Source organism: Aphis gossypii, unplaced genomic scaffold (genome assembly GCF_020184175.1).
Source record: "Aphis gossypii isolate Hap1 unplaced genomic scaffold, ASM2018417v2 Contig00221_ERROPOS56294, whole genome shotgun sequence".
In the NCBI taxonomy this organism is placed as follows: domain Eukaryota; kingdom Metazoa; phylum Arthropoda; class Insecta; order Hemiptera; family Aphididae; genus Aphis; species Aphis gossypii.
The window spans coordinates 29,145-50,341 of NW_026083031.1; the positions used below are offsets into that span (position 1 = coordinate 29,145).

Consider the following 21,197-nt stretch of genomic DNA (forward strand, 5'->3'; position numbering starts at 1 on the left):
ACTATCAACGTACAGATTTTATACTTATTTCTGCAGCTATATCACAGACTCACGTAAAATCTGAAATTATTCGTCTACGAGGTCGACCTTTAATAATATCACCTGATGGAAGAATAAGATTAATGAATAATTATTCATATACAAAAACTAGAGATTTGCTACTAAAAATTTTTGAAAAGAAACCAGATCAGCTTCAAGTTATATTAAACGAATTACATTTAGCTATGAAATCAAAAACGTCGAACCTAACTACAAGCTTTTTAAAAAACTATCTTGATTTTAATAACAAAAATGCAATTATTTTACTATGGAATGGTAATTCAGATAAAAATATTTTACAAAGATTAGGTTTTAATACAAATATATGTTGAATATGACTGCATACGATACTGATAATAATAGAGTATTTTATTTATTTAAAATTAATTATTTTAAAAGTAATGAAATTATATTAAACCATGAATTAGGTTATATAATTAAAAATGGTAGATTTTTATCGTTGAAGGAACTCATGATTCAATTTGTAATCAAAACCATGATATAACTTATATACACGATGCAGTTGTGATGTAAAATTAACGAAATGTATTTTCAACTATTTATGTATAAAAAACAATTATCAGTTTATTTTAAGTAAAATAATAAAATAATATAAGTTCTTACATTATACTAATATTGAAAAATTAACCTCATCCGTTAAAAATAATTACAATCGATTTTCATTTTAACAAATATTAACATGCCGATTTAATACCTACTTAATTTCTACAGCTATATCGCATACTTACATTAAATCTAAAATTAAACGACATTGAGAACGACCTTTCATAATATCACTTGATGGATGAATAAGATTAATGAATATATATATTATATAAAACAGAGATTTGATACTAAAAAAATTTTGAAAAAAAAACCAGATCAGCTTAAAGTTATAGCCTACTAAGTTAATTATTTATGTATAAAAAAGCAATATTATCAGTTCATATTAAATAAAATAATAAAATTATATTGACTTATCTTTAATAACAATAGATCGTAATTAGTAACACAGTAATATTTTAAAAATTAACCTCGATCGTTCAATGGTCAACGCTATTGATTGTAATAATAATAAATAATGACTTAATAAGCATAAATGGTTAATACGTTTTTTTTATTTAGTATTAATAATTTATTTATTGTTATTTAATGGTAAATTTTATATTATTATTATTATTATTATTATGTATTTATTTTTAATTACAGTAAAATACAACGAAATGTAATATCAAAAAGAACATGTATGAACGTAATTGGAAGCGGACTTATTCAATTAAATCGGTTTAAAAAATGTTCAAAAACGTTTGTTTTAAAAAACGATTATAATTTCATAGACTTTAATCAATTTTTTTGACTACGGTTTTGAAATGATTGTTTGTAAATTAAAAAAAATGACACAACAAACTAGTATTAAATTTAACTTATATCTCGACTGTGTTTATGTACATGTGTTAACACAGGAATACCGAGATATTTCATTTAAAACAGTGAATGTGTTGGCATATACAAATTCAAATTTCGAAAATTTATTAAAAAAAATGTTTGATAAAATTAACAAAGAGGAAAGTAATTTTGTAACTAAAGGAAGTGGTTGGAGTTTATATTCAATTGATGCATTACAATTAAGAATCAATATTGTAAACCCTTTAACCGGATCTTCTTATGTAATTTTACCAGAATGTATAAGGAATAAGAAAGCTGTTATAAATGTAAAAAATAATGATAACAAATGTTTCAAATATGCAATTTTAACAAAATATAATACTCGTTCAGATAAAACTAAATTTAGTAATCAATATTTTAAAATACTTGAAAAAAAAAGTAGATTAAATTTTCATTGTATCGATTTTCCGACACCAGTTAATCAAATTAAATCATTTGAACGTTTAAATAATGTATCAGTTAATGTTTTTAGTTTAGATAATAAAAATGTTGTTTTCCCATTATATATGAATAATGTGGAAAGTAAAAACCATTTCGATCTGCTTTTAATTAATAATGGTATAACGTCACATTATTGTTTTATTAATGATTTTTGTAGACTTATTCGTAATCAAAAGACGAAACATAAATCTAAATTAATTATATGTAAAAGATGTTTTACAGTTTTTAGTAATATTCCTTGTAAATTCAAACTATGGGGTATTGATGGGTTAAAAAAACATAAAAAAAATTGTGGAAAACATAAACTTGGAAGACCTGTAATGTTTGATAACGGTGATGACGATACTATTTATTTTAAAAATTTTAAAAGATCTCAACGAATACCTATAGTAATTTATTCTGATTTCGAATGTTATTTAAAACCTATAATAAACAACCAAGACATTAAAACTAAGACATTGATAACTCATAAACATAAACCTATGAGTTATGCATTTTACGTAAAAATAGATTATGACATTAGGTATACCTAAATATTTAATAAAAAAATATAAAATTCCAACAAAACTTCATGTTTATAGAAATCGTAATGCAGCAAAACATTTCATAAAGACAATGATAGATATAGGTTCAAAAGTGTGTAATCTTTATAAGATAAATATACCCATGGACAAATTAACTGTTGATGAAGAGCATAAATTTCAAAATGCTAGATTATGTGAATGCTGCTTCAAATCATTTAAAAACGATAATTTATTTAAAGTAAGAGATCATAATCATTTTACAGGACGTTTTAGATCAGCTGTTTGTTTAAATTGTAATTTTGAATTAACTAATGTTTCATTTATTCCAATATACTTTCATAACTTAGTCTATGACAGTCATTTTATTGTTCGTGAACTTGGTTGTAATGAAAATGATATTCATGTAATACCTAATTCATCAGAAAAATATATATCATTTAGTAAAACTATTCAAGATAAATTCAATATAAAATTTATTGATACATTTCGTTTTATGTCAGAGTCTCTTAGTTCACTAGCTGATAATTTATCTGAAGACAAAACTAGATTTAGAGAAACATTAAAAATATTTTCTTTGTCGACATTAAATTTAGTTACACGAAAAGGTGTGTTTCCTTATGAATATATTGACCATCCTAATAAATTAAATGAAACTTGTTTACCACCAAAACAGTTTTTTTATAATTCATTAAAAGATGAAGATATTAGTGATGAAGATTATGCGCATGCTCATAAGGTTTGGAAAAAATTTAATAAAAAACATTAGGAGAATATAGTGACTTATACTTAGCAACAGATGTATGTTTACTTTCTGATGTTTTTGAAAATTTTAGAGATCTTTGTTTACAAACACTTAAACTCGATGCTTCACATTTTATGACCGCTCCAGGATTTGCATTCGATTGTATGTTAAAAATACTAATGTTAAATTAAAACGGCTTAAACAGTATGATATTCAAATTTTTCTGGAGAACGGAAGACATGTAAAAGCTAACATTCCTAATATTCAAAATATTAATTATGATTCAAACAAACCTGTAACGTGGTTAGCTTACTTGGACTGTGTAAATCTATATGGAAAATCAATGCTATCTGCTTTACCTCATAAAAATTTTGAATGGTTTAACGATTTGACAATAGATATAACACAAATTGAAGATGATGCTGAATATGCTGGTTATATTTTAGAAGTAGATGTTATTTATCCAAAACAATTACATGACAATCATAATGATTTCCCATTTTTACCTGAGAATAAATGTCCTCCCAATTCAAAAGTAAAAAAACTATTAACAACATTAGAATCGAAATTTAATTATGTAGTTCACTATAGAAATTTGAAACAGGCCATCGTTAATGGATTAAAAGTGAAAAAAGTTCATAGGATTCTGCGTTTTTCGCAATCTCGTTGGATGGCACCATATATAAATTTATGTACAATATGAGGGTTAAGTCAAGGAATGAGTTTGAACGACAATTCTGGAAACTGTTAGTGAATAGTGTCTATGGAAAATGTATGGAAAATGTAAGAAAACGTATGTCAATGCTTCTAGTATCTAACGAAAAAAAAGCACATCGATTAATGTCGAAAACAACATTTAAAGATCGAACTATATACACAAAATTTAATGGCTATTCATATGAATAAGGAAAAAATTAAATTTGATAAGCCTATTTATGTAGGATTTGCAATATGGATATTTCAAAGTCGATAATGTATGATTTTCATTATAATGTAATGAAAAATATGTATAGAAATAAAATTACATTGTGTATTCAGATATGATTCGTTAGTTTACGAAATAAGAACTTCTACTTTTTTCGATGACATAAAACGAAAATTATTTCTTACTTTGTACTTCAAATTATCGAAAAAATCACTATTGTTCTAGTGATCGTAGAAAAAATCAACCAGGTTATTTAAAGACGAATTAAAATCTGAAATCTTATTAGAATTTATTACTTTACGTCCTAAACTCTATGATATAAAACAAATAAGATGAAGTAAAAAGAGCTAAAGGGTGTAAAATATGTTATTAAGAGGCCGTCACACTAGGAAAAAATCGACCGTAAAACATGGTTTTTTGATTCCAATAGTACTCAAGTCTCATTAGTCGTAGAAACATGATTTTTGTATCAAATTAAACGTGAGAAGTTGTACTAAAAACTGTTGGAACAAATTTTTGAAATTTGTTTTCAAACCGATTTTATTTATATTTGAAATTTGTTAAAATTTTGAAATTTTTAAAAAATTATATAAAATCAGCAAATTGAGATATCAAAATTCTGTTCCAACAGTTTTTAGTACAACTTCTCACGTTTAATTTGGTACCAAAATCATGTTTCTACGACTAATGAGACTTGAGTACTATTGGAATCAAAAAACCATGTTTGTTGTAAAAAAATTATGATTTTACGGCCGTCGTGTGCTGCTATCGAAACAACTGCGGCACTGTTCTAAAACTGTACTCATTCCCCCACACTTCGCGCATATGCAGCGGTACCTCACCTAGATCGAAACCGGTTATCTAGCCGCGCGCGTTTTATAAATACCCAGAGTATCGATAAGGAAAATAATAATATGGCCCATGAATATTATTTGAATTATTTCGATATAATAATTCAAATTCATATTCTAATAAACTAAACACATGTTGAAACCACAAAGTATCATAAAGTTGCCAAAACTCAGCTGAAAAATGTACGATCTCGACAATTTTTTTTTTCAAACTGTAGGAAATTTTTCAATATAATTAGTGGTTAGGTTTAAAATATGAAAATGTTTTAATTTAACTGAGTATAAGTGTATACAAAAGAAATATGTCGTTTACTCCTGAAAAAAATCATTGTTGATAACTTTTGCAGGGCTTTTTTAAAAGAATGCCGTGGAATTAAAATATAAATATTTTAATTTATTATAAAATATTTTTATATTAAATACAGATTTTTGTAAACTAAACATAAATGCATACAGCAATTTAATGATTTTATTGAAATAGTTGAATCAAAAACTAATTGCTAGCATGTAGTACATAGTACCTACATAGTATATAATACCCTAAATAATATATAACTGTGTATAAACGTATTGAGATTACTATGTAAGTATTTATTGATATCCACATGATTACACTAATCATCAGTAGAAAATATGTGGTCAAAGTATTTTTCATATAAAACTAGAATTAATCTACTATAGTCTATGGGTGTTGTAGTATAAAATTTTTATACCTATTTAATATATGTAAACATTCGGTTATTATCAAGTAAAAAGGCGACAGTATGACATATATTGGTAGAAACTTTTGTTTGCTCTTACTAAATCTAAATAAATGTATATATGTATAATACGTCAATAATTAAAATTCTCAACACTAATGAGTAATGACCATAATTTGTTCAAGATAGTTTTAATATCTAATATATTATATTATAATATTATATCTACTATCATTTCTCCATTAGATATAGTATAAAAGTAAGTACCTATTTGTGATAATTAAATTATTATTATTTTATTACTCGCATTATTCATTAGTATAACTAGTATAAGGTAATTATATAATTAAATATTATGATCAACGATAATAGTGCATATCAAAATGGGAAGACATCAAAATTATTGTCATTCTGTAAAACTGTCCACACCAGTAACAACTTACATTCTAATTGAATTTTTATTGTGGTTTAATTTTTTTTTATTTAACGTTAAAATGGATCAACTTAAAAAACGTACTCGTCAACCATCGAAAAAGTTATCAACTAAAAAGAAATTGAGTAATCGAGTGATGAATTTTCTAGGAATTCAAAACAAAACCAAGTAAGTAAAATATTAAATGATTAAAATATAAAATATGTATAAATAATAACGTAATATCAGTTATAACAATACATTGTTTTTAATTAAGTCCCAATCCAGAGGTCGTAGAATCTGTTGTGAAACCTTTTTTCTTGGGTGATGACAATCAACTACCATGCACATCAAGGGAAACAATTAGGTAAACTTTTGCTAAATTATATAGCTATTAAATTTGGTAAACTATAATAACTTAATATTTAAATAATATACGGAAAATGTATTACATAATCGCATGCAGCAGTATAAATATTATATAATACAATATTTTTATATATTTTTTAAAGTCAAAATCCAGAGCTCGTAAAATCTGTTGAGGCACCTTTTTTCTTAGGTGCTGACAATCAACTACCATGCACATCAAGGGAAACAATTAGGTAAATTAAAAATGTTTAATAATTTAAATTAAAACTCTGATTATATAAATTTGAATGTATATGAGAACTCCAACGATTTTTGTATATATTATATCAATTTTTTTTTAAAAAAAAATTAGAAAAATAAATGATCCGGAGGGTAATGCAAATAATTATTGGAATACTGAAGAAAATTTACATAACTTAACAGTGGACGAATCTATACTTAGTAATCAAGAAATTAAGTATGCATTTAAAATTTATATTTTGATTGAAGATGAGTCGTAATAAATTTAATTCTTTAACAGGCAATGTGATGTTGATGAAAGTTCGGGAAGACGAATAGTGGATATGCATTACGTTTTTAGTCAAATTAAAAACAGTGTTCATAGAGGGTCATTTGGTTGTACATTTTTAAATATGACGTTTATTTCTGAGAAAAAACACGGGTTTAGATCATCATTTAAGTTTAAATGTGATGTTTGTAATATTGTTATGTTTATCGACTCAGAAAAGTTGAAACCTGAAGCTTATTTGCCAGTAAATTATTCCGCCGTTAATGGATCAATAGCAGCTGGAATTGGATTTACACAGTTGTCCGAATTGCTGTGCGATAATCGATATACCTTGTATGTCTTCAACTACTTTTCTGAAAATTCAAGAGTTTATTTGCAAAAGAATTCACGAAGTTGCAGAGGAACAAATGAAAATTGCTGGTGAAGAAGAACGTCGTTTAGCAATAAAAGCTGGTACATTAGATGTTGATGGAACCCCTATGTGCACTGTAGTTGCGGATGGACAGTGGTCAAAGCGCAGTTACAAGACTAAATATGATGCATATCTGGAGTGGTAAAATATATATATGCTATATTAGTATATTAGTTTTATAAAACTGTTTTGAATGACCTTATTTATAATTCTACTTTCTAGGCAACAATAATAGGTTATAGATCGAAAAAAATTTTGTTTGTGGGAATTAGAAACCGTTATTGTATAATTTGCCAAAGGGCCAAAAAAAAAAACTATCTCCACCTGACCATACTTGTTTTTTAAATTGGAAAAAGGGTGCAACAAGCATGGAAGCCGATGCCATTGCCGATGGATTTAAACAAAGTTTGGAAATGCATGGACTCAAATATAACAAACTAATAGGTTAGTGTATATAATATATCAGTAACAATATTAATATATCAATATCAATAATGACCCATTCGGCACGATTCCCAACGACTGGCTTTATCAGTAGTAATTATTATAATGACAACGACAAAATCGACAAATAATAAAGAATATATAATTTGTTTATGGGCCCCACACGAGCTTGCTCATAAACCATAACACACGATATGGGGCCCATTATACACACGATAATATTATAATATATTTATTAGGTATAATTTCTGTATTAAATAAAATAAAATATATATGGCTTATAATGATTTTAATGATACGATTTATAAAAGAAATAGGAATAATAAAATTAATGACAACTACAATATCAATTACATATAGTAATTATACCAACAGTAATATTTTAATTAAAGTGTCAATTATTATAAAAATGCAAGATAAATTAAATAATATTCGTATATATACATATATATATAGTTGCAGCAACCATAGTTGATAAAAATGTATAAATGATAATAAAATAAAAATAATTATCTTTACCAGGAGATGGAGATTCTAGCGTTTCAAAAAGGCTATCTGAAATCATGCCTTATGGACCTAGACTACTCGTAAAAAAAATAGAATGTCGTAATCATTTATTGCGAAATTATGGTACAAAATTAGCAGCTATGACAGCAAACACGAAGTATCCAATTTTGTTAAGAAAACATGTAAAAGCCAATGCATTACGTTTTAGATTTTCAATAACTAAGGCAATTGAATATCGTAATAGTTTACAAGGTCAATCAGATTACGAAAAAGAAGTTGGTAAGTTGAAAAAAATTTTTTTATGAATTTTAATTTTTTAAACAACAAGACTTACAGACTTACTTGTACTACAGAGTATAGAATATAACTTGAATAATATATATTTTTTTATAACTATACTATAGGATTACGGAAAGATATAAGTAATAGTTTTCGTCACATTTTGGGTAGCCATGATCGATGTGAGCCATATTTTTGCAAGGGCACAATACCAAATGAAAAAAATATGATTTTAGAAGCTGAAAGATCGGGATTCTTAACTGATATATCTCAAATAATATCTCGTTTAGTCGTCAATGTTGATAGTTTACTTATGAATGTTGACAACAACGTGTGTGAACAATTCAATAGTGTAATTAATAAACATTTAGCGGGTAAACGAATAAATTACTCACAAAGAAATTCATACAATTCACGAGTTGAAGCTGCGGTTATATCATATAATTCAAGTGGACAATTTCTTCGTTTAATGCATAAAAATATACAAAATGATATAAGCCCAGGTATACCTACTTTGAAGTATTATTTTTTTTTTAGTATTTTTGATTTTTTTTTTTATATATACATATACTTCTAGGTATAATAGGAAAGAAATTCCTTACATCCAATAAAAAAAAAGAAACCAATCTAAAAAACGTCTTTTTCCTACAAGTATACAGAAAAAGAGTAATGTTGGCCCGGATCAACATTATGGTTTAGCCGAACCATTACCCGAAGAAGATAATATTTCAAAAGAAGAGTTACAAAAAATAAAAGATGATTTTATCAATTCACTACGATTAGATAGAAACGGGCGCTTGGATATTGAAAAGAAAACTAGAGAACAAGCTAATTCTCAAATTTGGCATGCTGAACGAAGGAATAGACTTACAACATCAAATTTTGGCCGTGTTTGTAAACTACGACCAACTACGTCTTGTAAAATTTCTGTTTACGATATATTATATAGGACATTTTTTTCGAAGGCAACTGATTATGGTAAAGCCACCGAACCAGAAGCTATCGTCGCATTGGAAAATATTTTAAAATGCAAAATCCATCCGTGTGGGCTTATCATCGATGAACAATTTCCTTACCTAGCAACAACTCCAGGTAAAATGTATTACAGTTACTTATGATATGCATTAATAATTTCAAATAAAATAATAATAATAATAATAATAATTTTTTTGTATATGAATACAGACGGTATTATCAATGACGATTTTTTAGTTGAAATTAAATGCCCGTTCGCAGTCAGAGATACGTTGACATTTTCGGAAGCGATAAACAGTAAAAAAGTAAGAGTATAATATATACTAACTATCTAATCCAGTGGTTTTCAAACTGGGTGCCGCGGTTATTCCATAAATTACAGATTGCATTGAATTGTGATATAAGAAAATAAATTAATAATTAATTCAAAACAATTTTGTTCATCTAAAAAAGGTCAGTGTGCCGTGAACATTATTTTAAGTTTACGGTGTACCTTGTGGCATGTATAATAAAAGTTTGAAAACCACTGATCTAATCAGTACCTATAACTGTTAAAATATTAAGTTTAGTGTAGGTAAAAATGTAAAAATGTTTTTATTCTATTTTACAACAAACATTTTTAGTTATTATTCTGTCGACTCGATGACAATGGAAAAATGCAGCTAAAAGTTGATCATAATTATTATTATCAAGTTCAGGGACAAATGCATATTTCCAAACGAAGATTTTGTTATTTCTTCGTTTATTCAAAAAATTGGACAGAAGTACAAATAATAAATTATGATGTTTGCTTTTGGAATACAAAAATGGTTGATAAATTAAAACTGTAAGTTTTTAAAAATTTTTAATTTTAATATCAAAGATAAGTTTACTCTTATACAACTTAGTAAGTTTGTTACTTTCTTTTAAGATTTTACATGGAATGTTTACTACCAGAAATAGTGAATCCTCAGTATGGAAAACGATTACAAATAGATGACATAAAAGATCCAGAACACATTTTGGAAAACATAAAAACAAAAAACAAAACTAAAATAAATTTGAAACTAAATTATAAATGATTTAATATTAGAACCCATGTTTATAGTATACATATTTCTATACATATATATATATATACCGTATCCAAATATTTTAATAAATTATTTATTACGAAATATGCATTGCTTAATTATTCACATTATATGCCTATACGTAGGTATTAATTAATTAATAACATATACATTATGCATCATCAGATATAATAAGTATAATACTATTAATACTATAATAGTTGAAGTTCAATCTGTGTAATTTAAGGTTATTATTTATTACAATTATAATTAATTTATAATTTCAGTCATTCAAACAATTATCTGAATTATCATAAAACATGATTATACGAGATCGTTAATTTGTAATATCATAAATTGGAACATTTATTATAATTAACATTAATTGTAATTGCATTATCATACCTCAATTATCATGATACATTAACATTAAACAAGTCTAATCTAAAAATTAGAAAAAAATTAGCCTATATTATAGATATTTAAAAAAGCGATACAGTGTTCAGTCACAGTCTCGAGATCAGTTTCAGTTACAGTGTGTAAGTGTTTCCAGTCACCATCATTGCGAGACTCCAGACAAATTTTTATTTTCTAAATACAGTTTTTTTTAAAGTCAGTGTTCTTTTAAATTATATATAGTTTTGTATTTATACATATACATTATACATATCATCAACTCTCAGAACAAACGCTACATCATTTGTAAGTACCCATTTATAACTACTTAAAAATATACTTTTTTTAATTTTAAATTTTAGTTCATTGATAAATCTTGTATACGATGAAAAATGATTCTGAACGGAGATAATTAGGTACCTATTAACTTTCGATTATTATATTTGGACGAGTCTTACAAACGGAATGATATTACGAAATTTCGACCAAATTTAAAAAATAATGATTCTCTTTTCGACCAAAACAAACATTTTTGTAAAATTATGGCAATTACCTATATAGATACTTTTAATACTTTTGCAAAATTATTAAAAGTATAAGTTGCATAAAATATTGTAAAATAAAATATAGAAAATTATTTAAAATTTAAGACTATCTATATCAACATTATTTTTATATTAATATGTCACAATATGTATAATATTATTTAAAATAATAAAATAATAATAATATGTAATTTTGTCAAAAGATACAAGATACTATTATTGTAAATATTTGTAATGAATAGTACCAAGATATTTGAATTTAAGTTGCAGAACCTTTAAAACTTAAATATTATATGAAACAAATAGTGATAATTTTTATTGTGTGTGTATAATTAATATCGTTTTGTAAATAATTTCGTAAAGAATTGTATTTTTACGAATAATAATTCTATCCAGGTGCAATTGTAAGATAAAAAAAACCCTAAAATTAAATGTATACTATTTTTTAAATTTTTTATATAATATTGTATATATATATTGTGGCATATTAACATAAAAATAAAAATAATTATATATTTTACTATTCTTATATATTAAAAATGTTCTATATTTATTTTACAACATTTTATGCAACTTATAAAAAATTATTTAGCAGCAATTATTTTATTTTTTTACATATATTATATACATTTTTGATTTTGGTCAAAAACGGGTATGCCCCATTTTATGAGAAACCTTATTTTAAATTTTCAAATTTTAGGTATTAATTCTCAAATGAAAATACTAATGTAAACATCTGATACAAGTTTCAAGTTTTTACAATGAATTATTTTTGAATAAACATAAAAATCGTATATGCGTCGTACCTACCTACTTGTATTTTTATTATTTATTATTTACTATATTTTTTTTTACCGATCAGATTAAGGTTAGGTTAGATCAAATTAAAACCTAATAGAATAAGAATTTATGCAGTAAAACAAATTTTTTCAATGATAAAAATAGTTTTAATTGCTGTTATGAGTGCGTTAAATCGTATTTTTATACAAATTTTTCTTGTTTTTTAGAGCATTTAAATCCGTTCTCTTATTTTTTAAAGCACAATATTTAAATTAAGTGTTTAATTTAAATTGTACCTATATATAATATTTATATTTTATTTCATAATAGGTATTACAACCAGTCAACACTCAACATGAATATCAAAAAAGTTCTATTTGTTATTATTACAACCATACATTTCACTTTTGGATTCATTGCTTACGATTGCGGAGGTCCTAACCTAAATATAACTTCCTTTGACAGTCTAGAAGTAGACAACTGTGATCTTCCAATACCTTCGAAAACAGAACGGGTAACAAGAATACAACTATTGCAAAGGGTTGAAACATATCCAGTTAATTTCAAATCATGCCTGATCACTGTTGATTATTTAATAACAAGGTGTTCGGCGTTTGAAGACGCACAAGTTGTAGAGGGAGGGTATTTTTCCGACATAATAGAGTTAGGTAGTGCTAGATGTTCAGAGACTCACCAGAAACAATCTTTCACTTTTCAAACGGGAGGAGTAGTGACAGATTTAAAAATAAACGAAACGATATTTGTAACAAATATCATTGCCGGAACATTAGACAAGTATGGTAATTGTAAAGGCACAACTTTTAAATCAAGCAGAGGAGAGTGGGAAGATGTGGTCGTACAAGCTAAATTTAAAATATTGCTTTCAGAAGGTACGGCTATAGCAAATAGTAAAGATAATATCCTCATACTTCCAACAGGAACCAAAATGAAATTATCTGAAAATTATGGTTTTGATTCTTTTAAAGGAGAGACTATATGGACAAACAACCATTTCACTTGTGAAGTACAAGATTTCAATGTTTTATATGATGGTCCTGCATCGTTAATAATTTCAAATGCCATTAATGATTTTTCAAATAATATATATACCTATATTGTGGAAACGGATAAAATAGTATTTTCCCTAAAACAATTAAAAAAAGTTTTGCATGCGGGATGCCAGTGATTCAAACTGAACACATACAGTTAGTCATACTTGTAGATACCGCATTTTTCAATCGATTTACGACAACAACAATTTCTCCGCAAAACACTGATTTGTTAGCCTACGTTAATACAAAATTTGTTTATGTTGAAAACTTCTTTAAATCTACGATAACATCATTGTATAATGACATAATTAAAAAACAGTGTGATCTCGAACGAAAAATATTACAACAAAAGCTTACACTAGCCTCTTCGAGCATTTCCGACTTTTCGTATCTTATGGGCGAAGGACCAGGTTTTACTGCAGTGAAAACAGGCGAAATAATATATTTAATAAAATGTAAAAAGGTAAATGTTGAAATATCGAGAAAAAATGTATGTTTTAATGAACTACCAGTTTTATATAACAACAAAACGTTTTTCATGGCCCCCAAAACGCACATATTGCAACAATTTGGAACTCAAATTGATTGTAATATACTACTTCCACCTGGCTTCAATTTGGACGGAGACTGGTTTGGTATTGTACCCAATATACAAGAAATAAAAAAACCACAAAAGCTCAAACCGGCTACAACCTGGACGTGGTCGTACAAAAGTCCAGAATCGCTTATGAATGCTGGTATATACACACAAGACACAATGAAAGCTTTTCAGCAACATATATTGTTTCCACAAGAAGTGAGTGCTGCTACAAATAATTTAATAAGACAATCTATGGGATATGATACGACTAACCAAGGTCTGCAATATAAATATCTTATTGACGAACAGACAATAAGCAACATGGTCGAAAATAAATTACATCAACTTTGGGGATGGTTTACAACTATTGGTACTTTTGTTTCGGGACTGATGGGGATATTTTTTATTGTAAAATTAATATTAACACTAGTGGATACGGGGATTAATATTACTATTTTATACAAAACCTTTGGGTGGAGTGCAAAACTGTTGGCAGGAATTTTTTCTAGTATTACCCATTATTTAATGTTAAAGACACACAAAAAAAATCAAAATTTTGATCAAGACTCGCTAGACACAAAACATGTTCGCTATTCAATTAAAAATAGCAAAAAAGTGTACCCGAGCTTGAGTCAAGATTCTGTTTAAACACTTTAAAGCCATACAGAAATAATGTATTTAATTTAATTTATTATTTATTTAGTATTAAAAGTATTGTTTTAAATTTGTATATTTTATTTAATTATTTAATGATAAAAAATTTTAATTTCATATTAAATGTACATGAAAAATGCAATTATTACCTTTATGTTATATGTTTATAAATATAATACATTTGAAAAAAGGTTAAAGAAATATTTGTTTTTTACTATTTTGTATGGTAATTAAATATTAGATTATAAAATGATTAAATTATGTATTTTTAAGTGTGTTTAAGTAGGTACAGGTTATTATGCTCAATATTCTATTTTTCTTTGAATTACCAAAAAAATTTGTAAGTTGTAGCATGTTCACGAATAATGTATAATGTAAAATATACGCAATACATTTAAATATTACAAAACTAATATTTAGATATTTAGGTAATATTAATTTAGGTTATTGCTATAAATTAGTTATTATTTACTTTATTATAAATATTTCATGAAGTAAATATCTAATAATGTATTATAATACAAATCACATCGGTACCCGCGGGTATTAAAAATATTACAGCTGCATTTACCCATTTACGTGTATATTTACGCGCGATCCGTCTTAGACGAAGGTTCAAATAATAATAAACACCGCTCCCGAATAGGCATAATCCTCGGCTGGCCGCCGACTACCAGTAGTGGGCGTGGTTAAAACGTCGCGTGCTTGCGGATCACGAAAACACCTAACAGCGCGTTCTCTCGGACGTTGTATGCGTTTCACTTTTAGTGTGACGGCTCTTAATAATCACATGAAGTTTGACGAATATTTAAATATATAAAGCTATATCAATAATTCAGCTAGTCAACAATTATGTAAATCTATGAATTTATACAATCAAACACCATTTTGTTATTCTAAATCTATAGATAAAATTGCTCTTAGTGCGAATGACGATAAAAGGATTATTATGCGTGATGGTATTAATACTATTGCATATGGCCACTATCGTTTAAAAAAATAGTTTATTTTATTTTTTTAATTATTTAAAATTGATATAGTATTCAATAAAAATAATAATATTAATAAAATAAAAATAGGATAAATACAATTTAAAAAAACAAAAAAACGTTATTTATTCATTATTTTTATTTTTATTACTAAAATGCATGTTAAACAATTAGCTAAACAGTATAACATTTAATTTTTCAGAATGAACAAACCTAGAATATTCGTTCAAAACCTATAATTCCAAATTAGAAATCGATATTGAAAATCTGAGTGAACTCTATTTTATTTTAGACAAAGTTTTACATCGATTGCCAGATTAGTAGGGATATGGTAATAAAAAAATAACGGATTTAATTTAATTATAACATTTGGTAATCAATTAAAAATAAATTAACATAAAAATGAAATAGATCCAAACATTGTAATAATAAAATGGTTTATACAATTAAAATAATAAATATTGATTGATACATTTCGTTTATTTACTATTTTAAAGTATCGTTTACATCAATCCACGAATTATGACTGTTGTTAAAACCTAACCATTTAACATATAATTTGTTTATTTTTTTTTATAATACGTTCAATGAGAAAGGTGTCGGGAAAAATGTTTTTTTAATTCTTGTGTATAAAAACAGCCTAATATTATATTATTTGAACTATCTTTTAGTTGATAAGTTAATGGATCTGTATTTAAAATTTTAGAAATAGTGAACACTTCTGTTGACCAATTTGGTGTATAACCTTTACTGAAATTATGTTATACTTAGATATTCTTACTTTGTCATTAATTTTAAATTTAAGTTTATTTGATGTATTAATTTGTAATGTTTTTCTTTTAATTGTAACCGGGTTGATCCGAGCTTCGTGTGGTGAACATTTTATTGTTGAATGTTTTGTATTATTATAATTATATACTAATTTAAAAATTGAATTTATCCAATTCCATGAACCTGTTGATGTAAAATATTTGTAAATTTTATTTTTTATTGTTCTTATAACGCGTTCAACCATACCAGCCTTTATACTGCTGTATGTTGAATAATGTCTAATATGATACTTATTCATTATACTTTGAAATTCATTATTGTAAAATTCTGTTCCGTTATCTGTTTGTAAATTTTTGGTTGATTTTTTTTTAATATTTTTATTATACCTTTTGTACACTCCTTTGCTGTTTTATTTTTTAGTGCTTCTACCCACACATACTTGGTAAATGTATCTATAATAATTAAAATGAATTTAAAACCATTATTTTGTCTAGAATGTGGTTGCATGTCTATTAAATCAGCTTGCCAGAGATCATCTTAAACCGTGTTACTACGCTTCATCTAGGAAAATATTTTTCTCGCTGGTCCATGTAACTCCTCAGCTAAACTGGTTAAGATTGTCATTATACTATAATATTTCTCTCGCGTAATTCTTCTAAAATTGATATAATTTCATTATTGACACCAGTATTACCAACATTTTGTGATGATGTTAGAAGATTTAATCTAGTTACTAGTTCATTCGGCGGATCGTCATAATAAACTAATTGTGTTTGAGGTATTACATCTTTATATAAACCAGAACCTCTCTTAACCTTTGGGGTTGCAGTAAAATTAAACATTTTTTCATTCTTTGGATCTGTAGTCATAGAACTGTTTGCTGTTGGACGAAATTCAAATGGATCATTTGGTATAGTTGTATTATTATGAATATTACTACGTTTAGTGTTAGATCTAGATAAATGATCGGTAATTTGTGCTAAACTTAATCGAGGAGTTCTTGAGTTATTAATTTTATCTATTTCTTCGTAATTGCTTTTCCTCATTTTTCATTCTATCGTATAAAGGTTTTACAACATTCGTCCATTTATGAAACTTTGAGGTTTTAGGTTTCCCATCTGCTTTTAAATGAGCTCGTGAAGTTTTTAAAATGTCGTAATAAGATTCCATATCTTGTAGAGTTGTATTTTTTTGTTCTTTCTCACATAGTAAAGACCATAGTCCTTCAGTCCATGGATAGTATTTATTAAATAACTGTAAGTTACCATGACTAAAAGTTACAGAGTAGCCTCCTATTTTATATGAATCACTGGCTTTATCATAATACATACCATATGATTTATCATATCGTTTTGATGTAGGACGTTTATTGAACAAATTTGAAAATGATGAATTTAATTCGTTATCATTATCATCATCACTAACGTCTGAAATTTCCGGTTTTATTTCATCAGCCGGTTGTGTATTCTTTTCTGTTTGGTTGCTCAATGGTTCTATTATTGGTTAAAATGCTTCACGAAAATAGTTGTCGGAATCTATGATACCACGTTTCATTTCCATTATTTTTCGTTTTATATTTTTTTTTGAGGTTATTAAATTTTCCAATAAACTCTCTCTTTAATCATTTCAAATAATAATGTGAATATAACTGTATCGTATGACTATTGACAACACAATGTATATAATTTCAGTTATACTTTATTTTATATTTATACTTACATTTATTTTATTTTAATAAAAGTATGAAAACCACATCTTTATCTTCCTTCATTAATTTCCCGAGTTTTATCAATAACCATAAACCCATAATCACTATGATTCCAACATAAATGAGAAATTTTCCGAAATTCAATGAAATCCATATCTGTAGACGAATGATCATTGAATATATGTCGTAAATTTGTATCGTCTTGTTTTAGTATTATTAAAAAATTTGAGTTATCTCTTACTAACTGTTTTGGTATTTTAGAATATGTTTGTGCTAAATAAAATACTGAACTAGCACCTGAATGTCTACAAATTGAGAAGTATTCTCTGATTACTGACTGCGGACCACATATAACGTCATCAAAAATTATAATGGAATTTTTTTTAGTTAAGTTTAGTTTTATAACTTTATCAGCACTTGTAAAAATGAAAAAATTAGCACCTTTTATATCATCTATTATTTTTTTTAACAAAACATATTTTTCTTGATTTGAGGTTTTAGAGTATAGATAAATATTTTCAAATCTTAACCCGTTTTCATGGGTAATTAAATTATACATTATGTTTGTTTTTCCTGAACCACTAGGACCAACTAATATAGCACGTATGGTATCAGGTAATAATGATCCATGTTTTGATGGTTTTTTTTCTATCTGAACATCAACATTTGTAATATATAATTTATCTTTCTGCTCAATCAAGTTCATTTTTTCGTATAAATACTCATGCATTTTTACTTTATAATCAGTTATAAATGATACGTTCAACTCATAAGTGTAAATCAGGTAAGACTGGTAAAGGATTTGTAAACTCACTTATAAATAGTCATCCGTTTGAAGCTCGTATTTCAAACTATTAGTATTGTTAACATGGTGCAAAATTAAAAAAAGTGACTAGATTGTGTTGATAAAGGAATAAACCCGTTGGATACTGCATGTTACGATCACGATATTTTGCATGCAACTAGAAAACATTTAGAAGATAGACATAAAGTGTTAGAACTTCGGACTTGGGAAAGATTTGAAGCAAAAGATACACCTAGAAATAGAAAATCGTTGCGTACACCGTAATAAACGCAATGAAAGCTAAAAGAAAAATAGGAATGGGTTGTAAACGTAAACGGAAACGTACTACAAAAATAAAAATAAAAGGTATAATGTTAGCGAAAAAAAAAAAACGTTAAAAAAAAAATGTTGGTAAAAGGTTGATTTTAACACCAGGTCAGACAGGTGGTGCAATTCCCTTAATACCTATTTTTGCAGGATTATCAGCACTTGGTAGTTTAATGTCTGGAAGTGCCAGTGTGTATAATGCAATACAAAATTCAAAAAGAAAGAAAGGTAATGGATTATATTTAAATAATAATGGATCAAGGAAAAAAAACTGATGAATACGCTACCTAACAGACCATAACTTCTAGAGATATTATAAAATACGTTACAAAGTTTAATATCAGTCATTTCCGCGGAGTATTTTCACGTGATAACTTACCTAAAAAACCTCTCGCAATCGAATGTGGTATATTAAACTTAGACGTATCTTCCGGTAATGGAAGTCATTGGGTAGCGTTTATATAAAATTAAAGATAAGGTTGAATATTTTGATAGCTTCGGTGATTTACCTCCACCGATTGAACTACAAAACTATTTTAAAGGAAACAAAATTAAATATAACTACACAAATTATCAAGATTTTAATTCATTTAATTGTGGACATTTATGTCTTAATTTTTTACAATGCAAGAATCAGTTACTTTAAGTTTATCTGGTAATACAATCACATTATCTGTATATTATTGTCCACCAATTGATGTATACGATGACTCGGAAATTGCTTTGTTAAATTTGCAAACATATAATACATTTGCAAACATAAACGAAACTAATAACAACTTCGAAATATATTTGGAAAACCCCGATCGTTTACTAAATAATAATAAATTTCCAATCTGTTATATCACACTGAAAAAGGGGTGTAACGATATTAAGGATATTAAAAATCAAATTTTGACCCAAATAGATGACTTTAATAATGATAACGATTACTTTAGAATAAAATCGACAGAGAAAATGACTTTTGATATTGGGATTGATCAAATAGATTTTAGAACAACCATATTCAGTAATGGTATAATACGTTTTAACGTAAACAACAGTATAGGACCTTTATTGGGGTTTGAAAAAAAAAGTTATGAACCACACAATATGCACATTGAGGGTCATCGATCACAGAAAGTGACAAATTTAATCAGTGTTAACTCAATAAAAGTAATGTGTAAATAGCTCAAGGTTCATTCAACAACCACATGTCAAGTCATTCAATTTATGAGTTTTCCCCTAGTGAGAACATAGGGTCTAAGCTGATTCAAACACCAAATAACCTAATATATTACAAATTAAATAAAACAAATATCGATTCAATAACTATACAATTAGTTGATCAAGATCATAATCCGATAAACAATTTAGGTGAGAAATTAATAATCAATCTACATATTAAACGTTACGGATCTTATATGGGATTAAAATTTAATATAAGCCCATTACATAAAATAAATCGTGTTAGTCAAAAGACTAAAGCGGTACCGGTAACATCGAATAAAGTAAAAAAAATAACAACGAAAAATAAAACAATTTTAAAGGCTTTAGGTTATAAATTAAAGCAGAATGCCTGAAAGTGATATTTTAGATATAAGTTCGCCGTTTGAAACCGATTCTAAAATTACGAAAATCGAATATCATTCATATACACCGTATACAACTTCATTTAATAATAGCGATGAAATACGTATATCAATTCAACAAACAGATGTTTATCCATATCTGAATGAAAGCTTTATATATTTAGAAGGTCGAGTATCAGATGCTGGAAAAGTAAAACTTACTAATAACGGTTTTTCCTATCTCTTTGATCAAATACGACTTGAAATCAATGGAATAGAAGTAGATAGAACACGTGTACTTGGTATTACCAGTTCGTTAAAAGGTTATCTATCAGGTACACCTGATAATTATAATGTTATGAAAATGCTGGTTGGATTTTTAAAAATAGTTCAAACCCAGCAAATAATAATGGAGAATTTAGTGCATGCATTCC

At 26.5% G+C, this 21,197-nt stretch overlaps 3 protein-coding genes and 1 pseudogene across 3 annotated transcripts; all 4 read left to right on the forward strand.

The window, feature by feature from the left end:
* The first annotated feature begins 307 nt into the window (after nucleotides 1-307).
* On the forward strand, nucleotides 308-3,791 carry LOC126553366 (uncharacterized). The gene is given in 6 exon segments (XM_050208546.1): nucleotides 308-315; nucleotides 1,249-1,387; nucleotides 1,389-2,442; nucleotides 2,951-3,186; nucleotides 3,398-3,727; nucleotides 3,774-3,791. Coding segments are annotated over 6 exon segments (1,785 nt in total).
* A 2,099-nt stretch (nucleotides 3,792-5,890) lies between these two features.
* LOC126553367 (uncharacterized) lies at nucleotides 5,891-7,515 on the forward strand (annotated as a pseudogene).
* Nucleotides 7,516-7,683: 168 nt separating this feature from the next.
* LOC126553363 (uncharacterized) lies at nucleotides 7,684-9,433 on the forward strand. Its single transcript, XM_050208543.1, has 4 exons — nucleotides 7,684-7,814; nucleotides 8,337-8,600; nucleotides 8,726-9,103; nucleotides 9,178-9,433. Exons 1-4 carry the CDS (start codon nucleotides 7,739-7,741, stop codon nucleotides 9,297-9,299), a joined length of 840 nt encoding a protein of 279 aa, XP_050064500.1. The 5' UTR covers nucleotides 7,684-7,738; the 3' UTR covers nucleotides 9,300-9,433.
* A 3,039-nt stretch (nucleotides 9,434-12,472) lies between these two features.
* On the forward strand, nucleotides 12,473-15,126 carry LOC126553362 (uncharacterized). The gene has a single exon (XM_050208542.1). It carries the CDS (start codon nucleotides 13,525-13,527, stop codon nucleotides 14,626-14,628), a length of 1,104 nt encoding a protein of 367 aa, XP_050064499.1. The 5' UTR covers nucleotides 12,473-13,524; the 3' UTR covers nucleotides 14,629-15,126.
* Nucleotides 15,127-21,197: the final 6,071 nt, after the last annotated feature.

Coding starts and splice junctions, on each gene's coding strand:
- LOC126553362 (XM_050208542.1), top strand. CDS start 13,525: ATGCCAGTGATTCAAACTGAACACATACAGTTAGTCATACTTGTAGAT.
- LOC126553363 (XM_050208543.1), top strand. CDS start 7,739: ATGGAAGCCGATGCCATTGCCGATGGATTTAAACAAAGTTTGGAAATG. Junction 7,815..8,336: donor CAAATATAACAAACTAATAG/GTTAGTGTATAT, acceptor TATCTTTACCAG/GAGATGGAGATTCTAGCGTT. Junction 8,601..8,725: donor AGATTACGAAAAAGAAGTTG/GTAAGTTGAAAA, acceptor ACTATACTATAG/GATTACGGAAAGATATAAGT.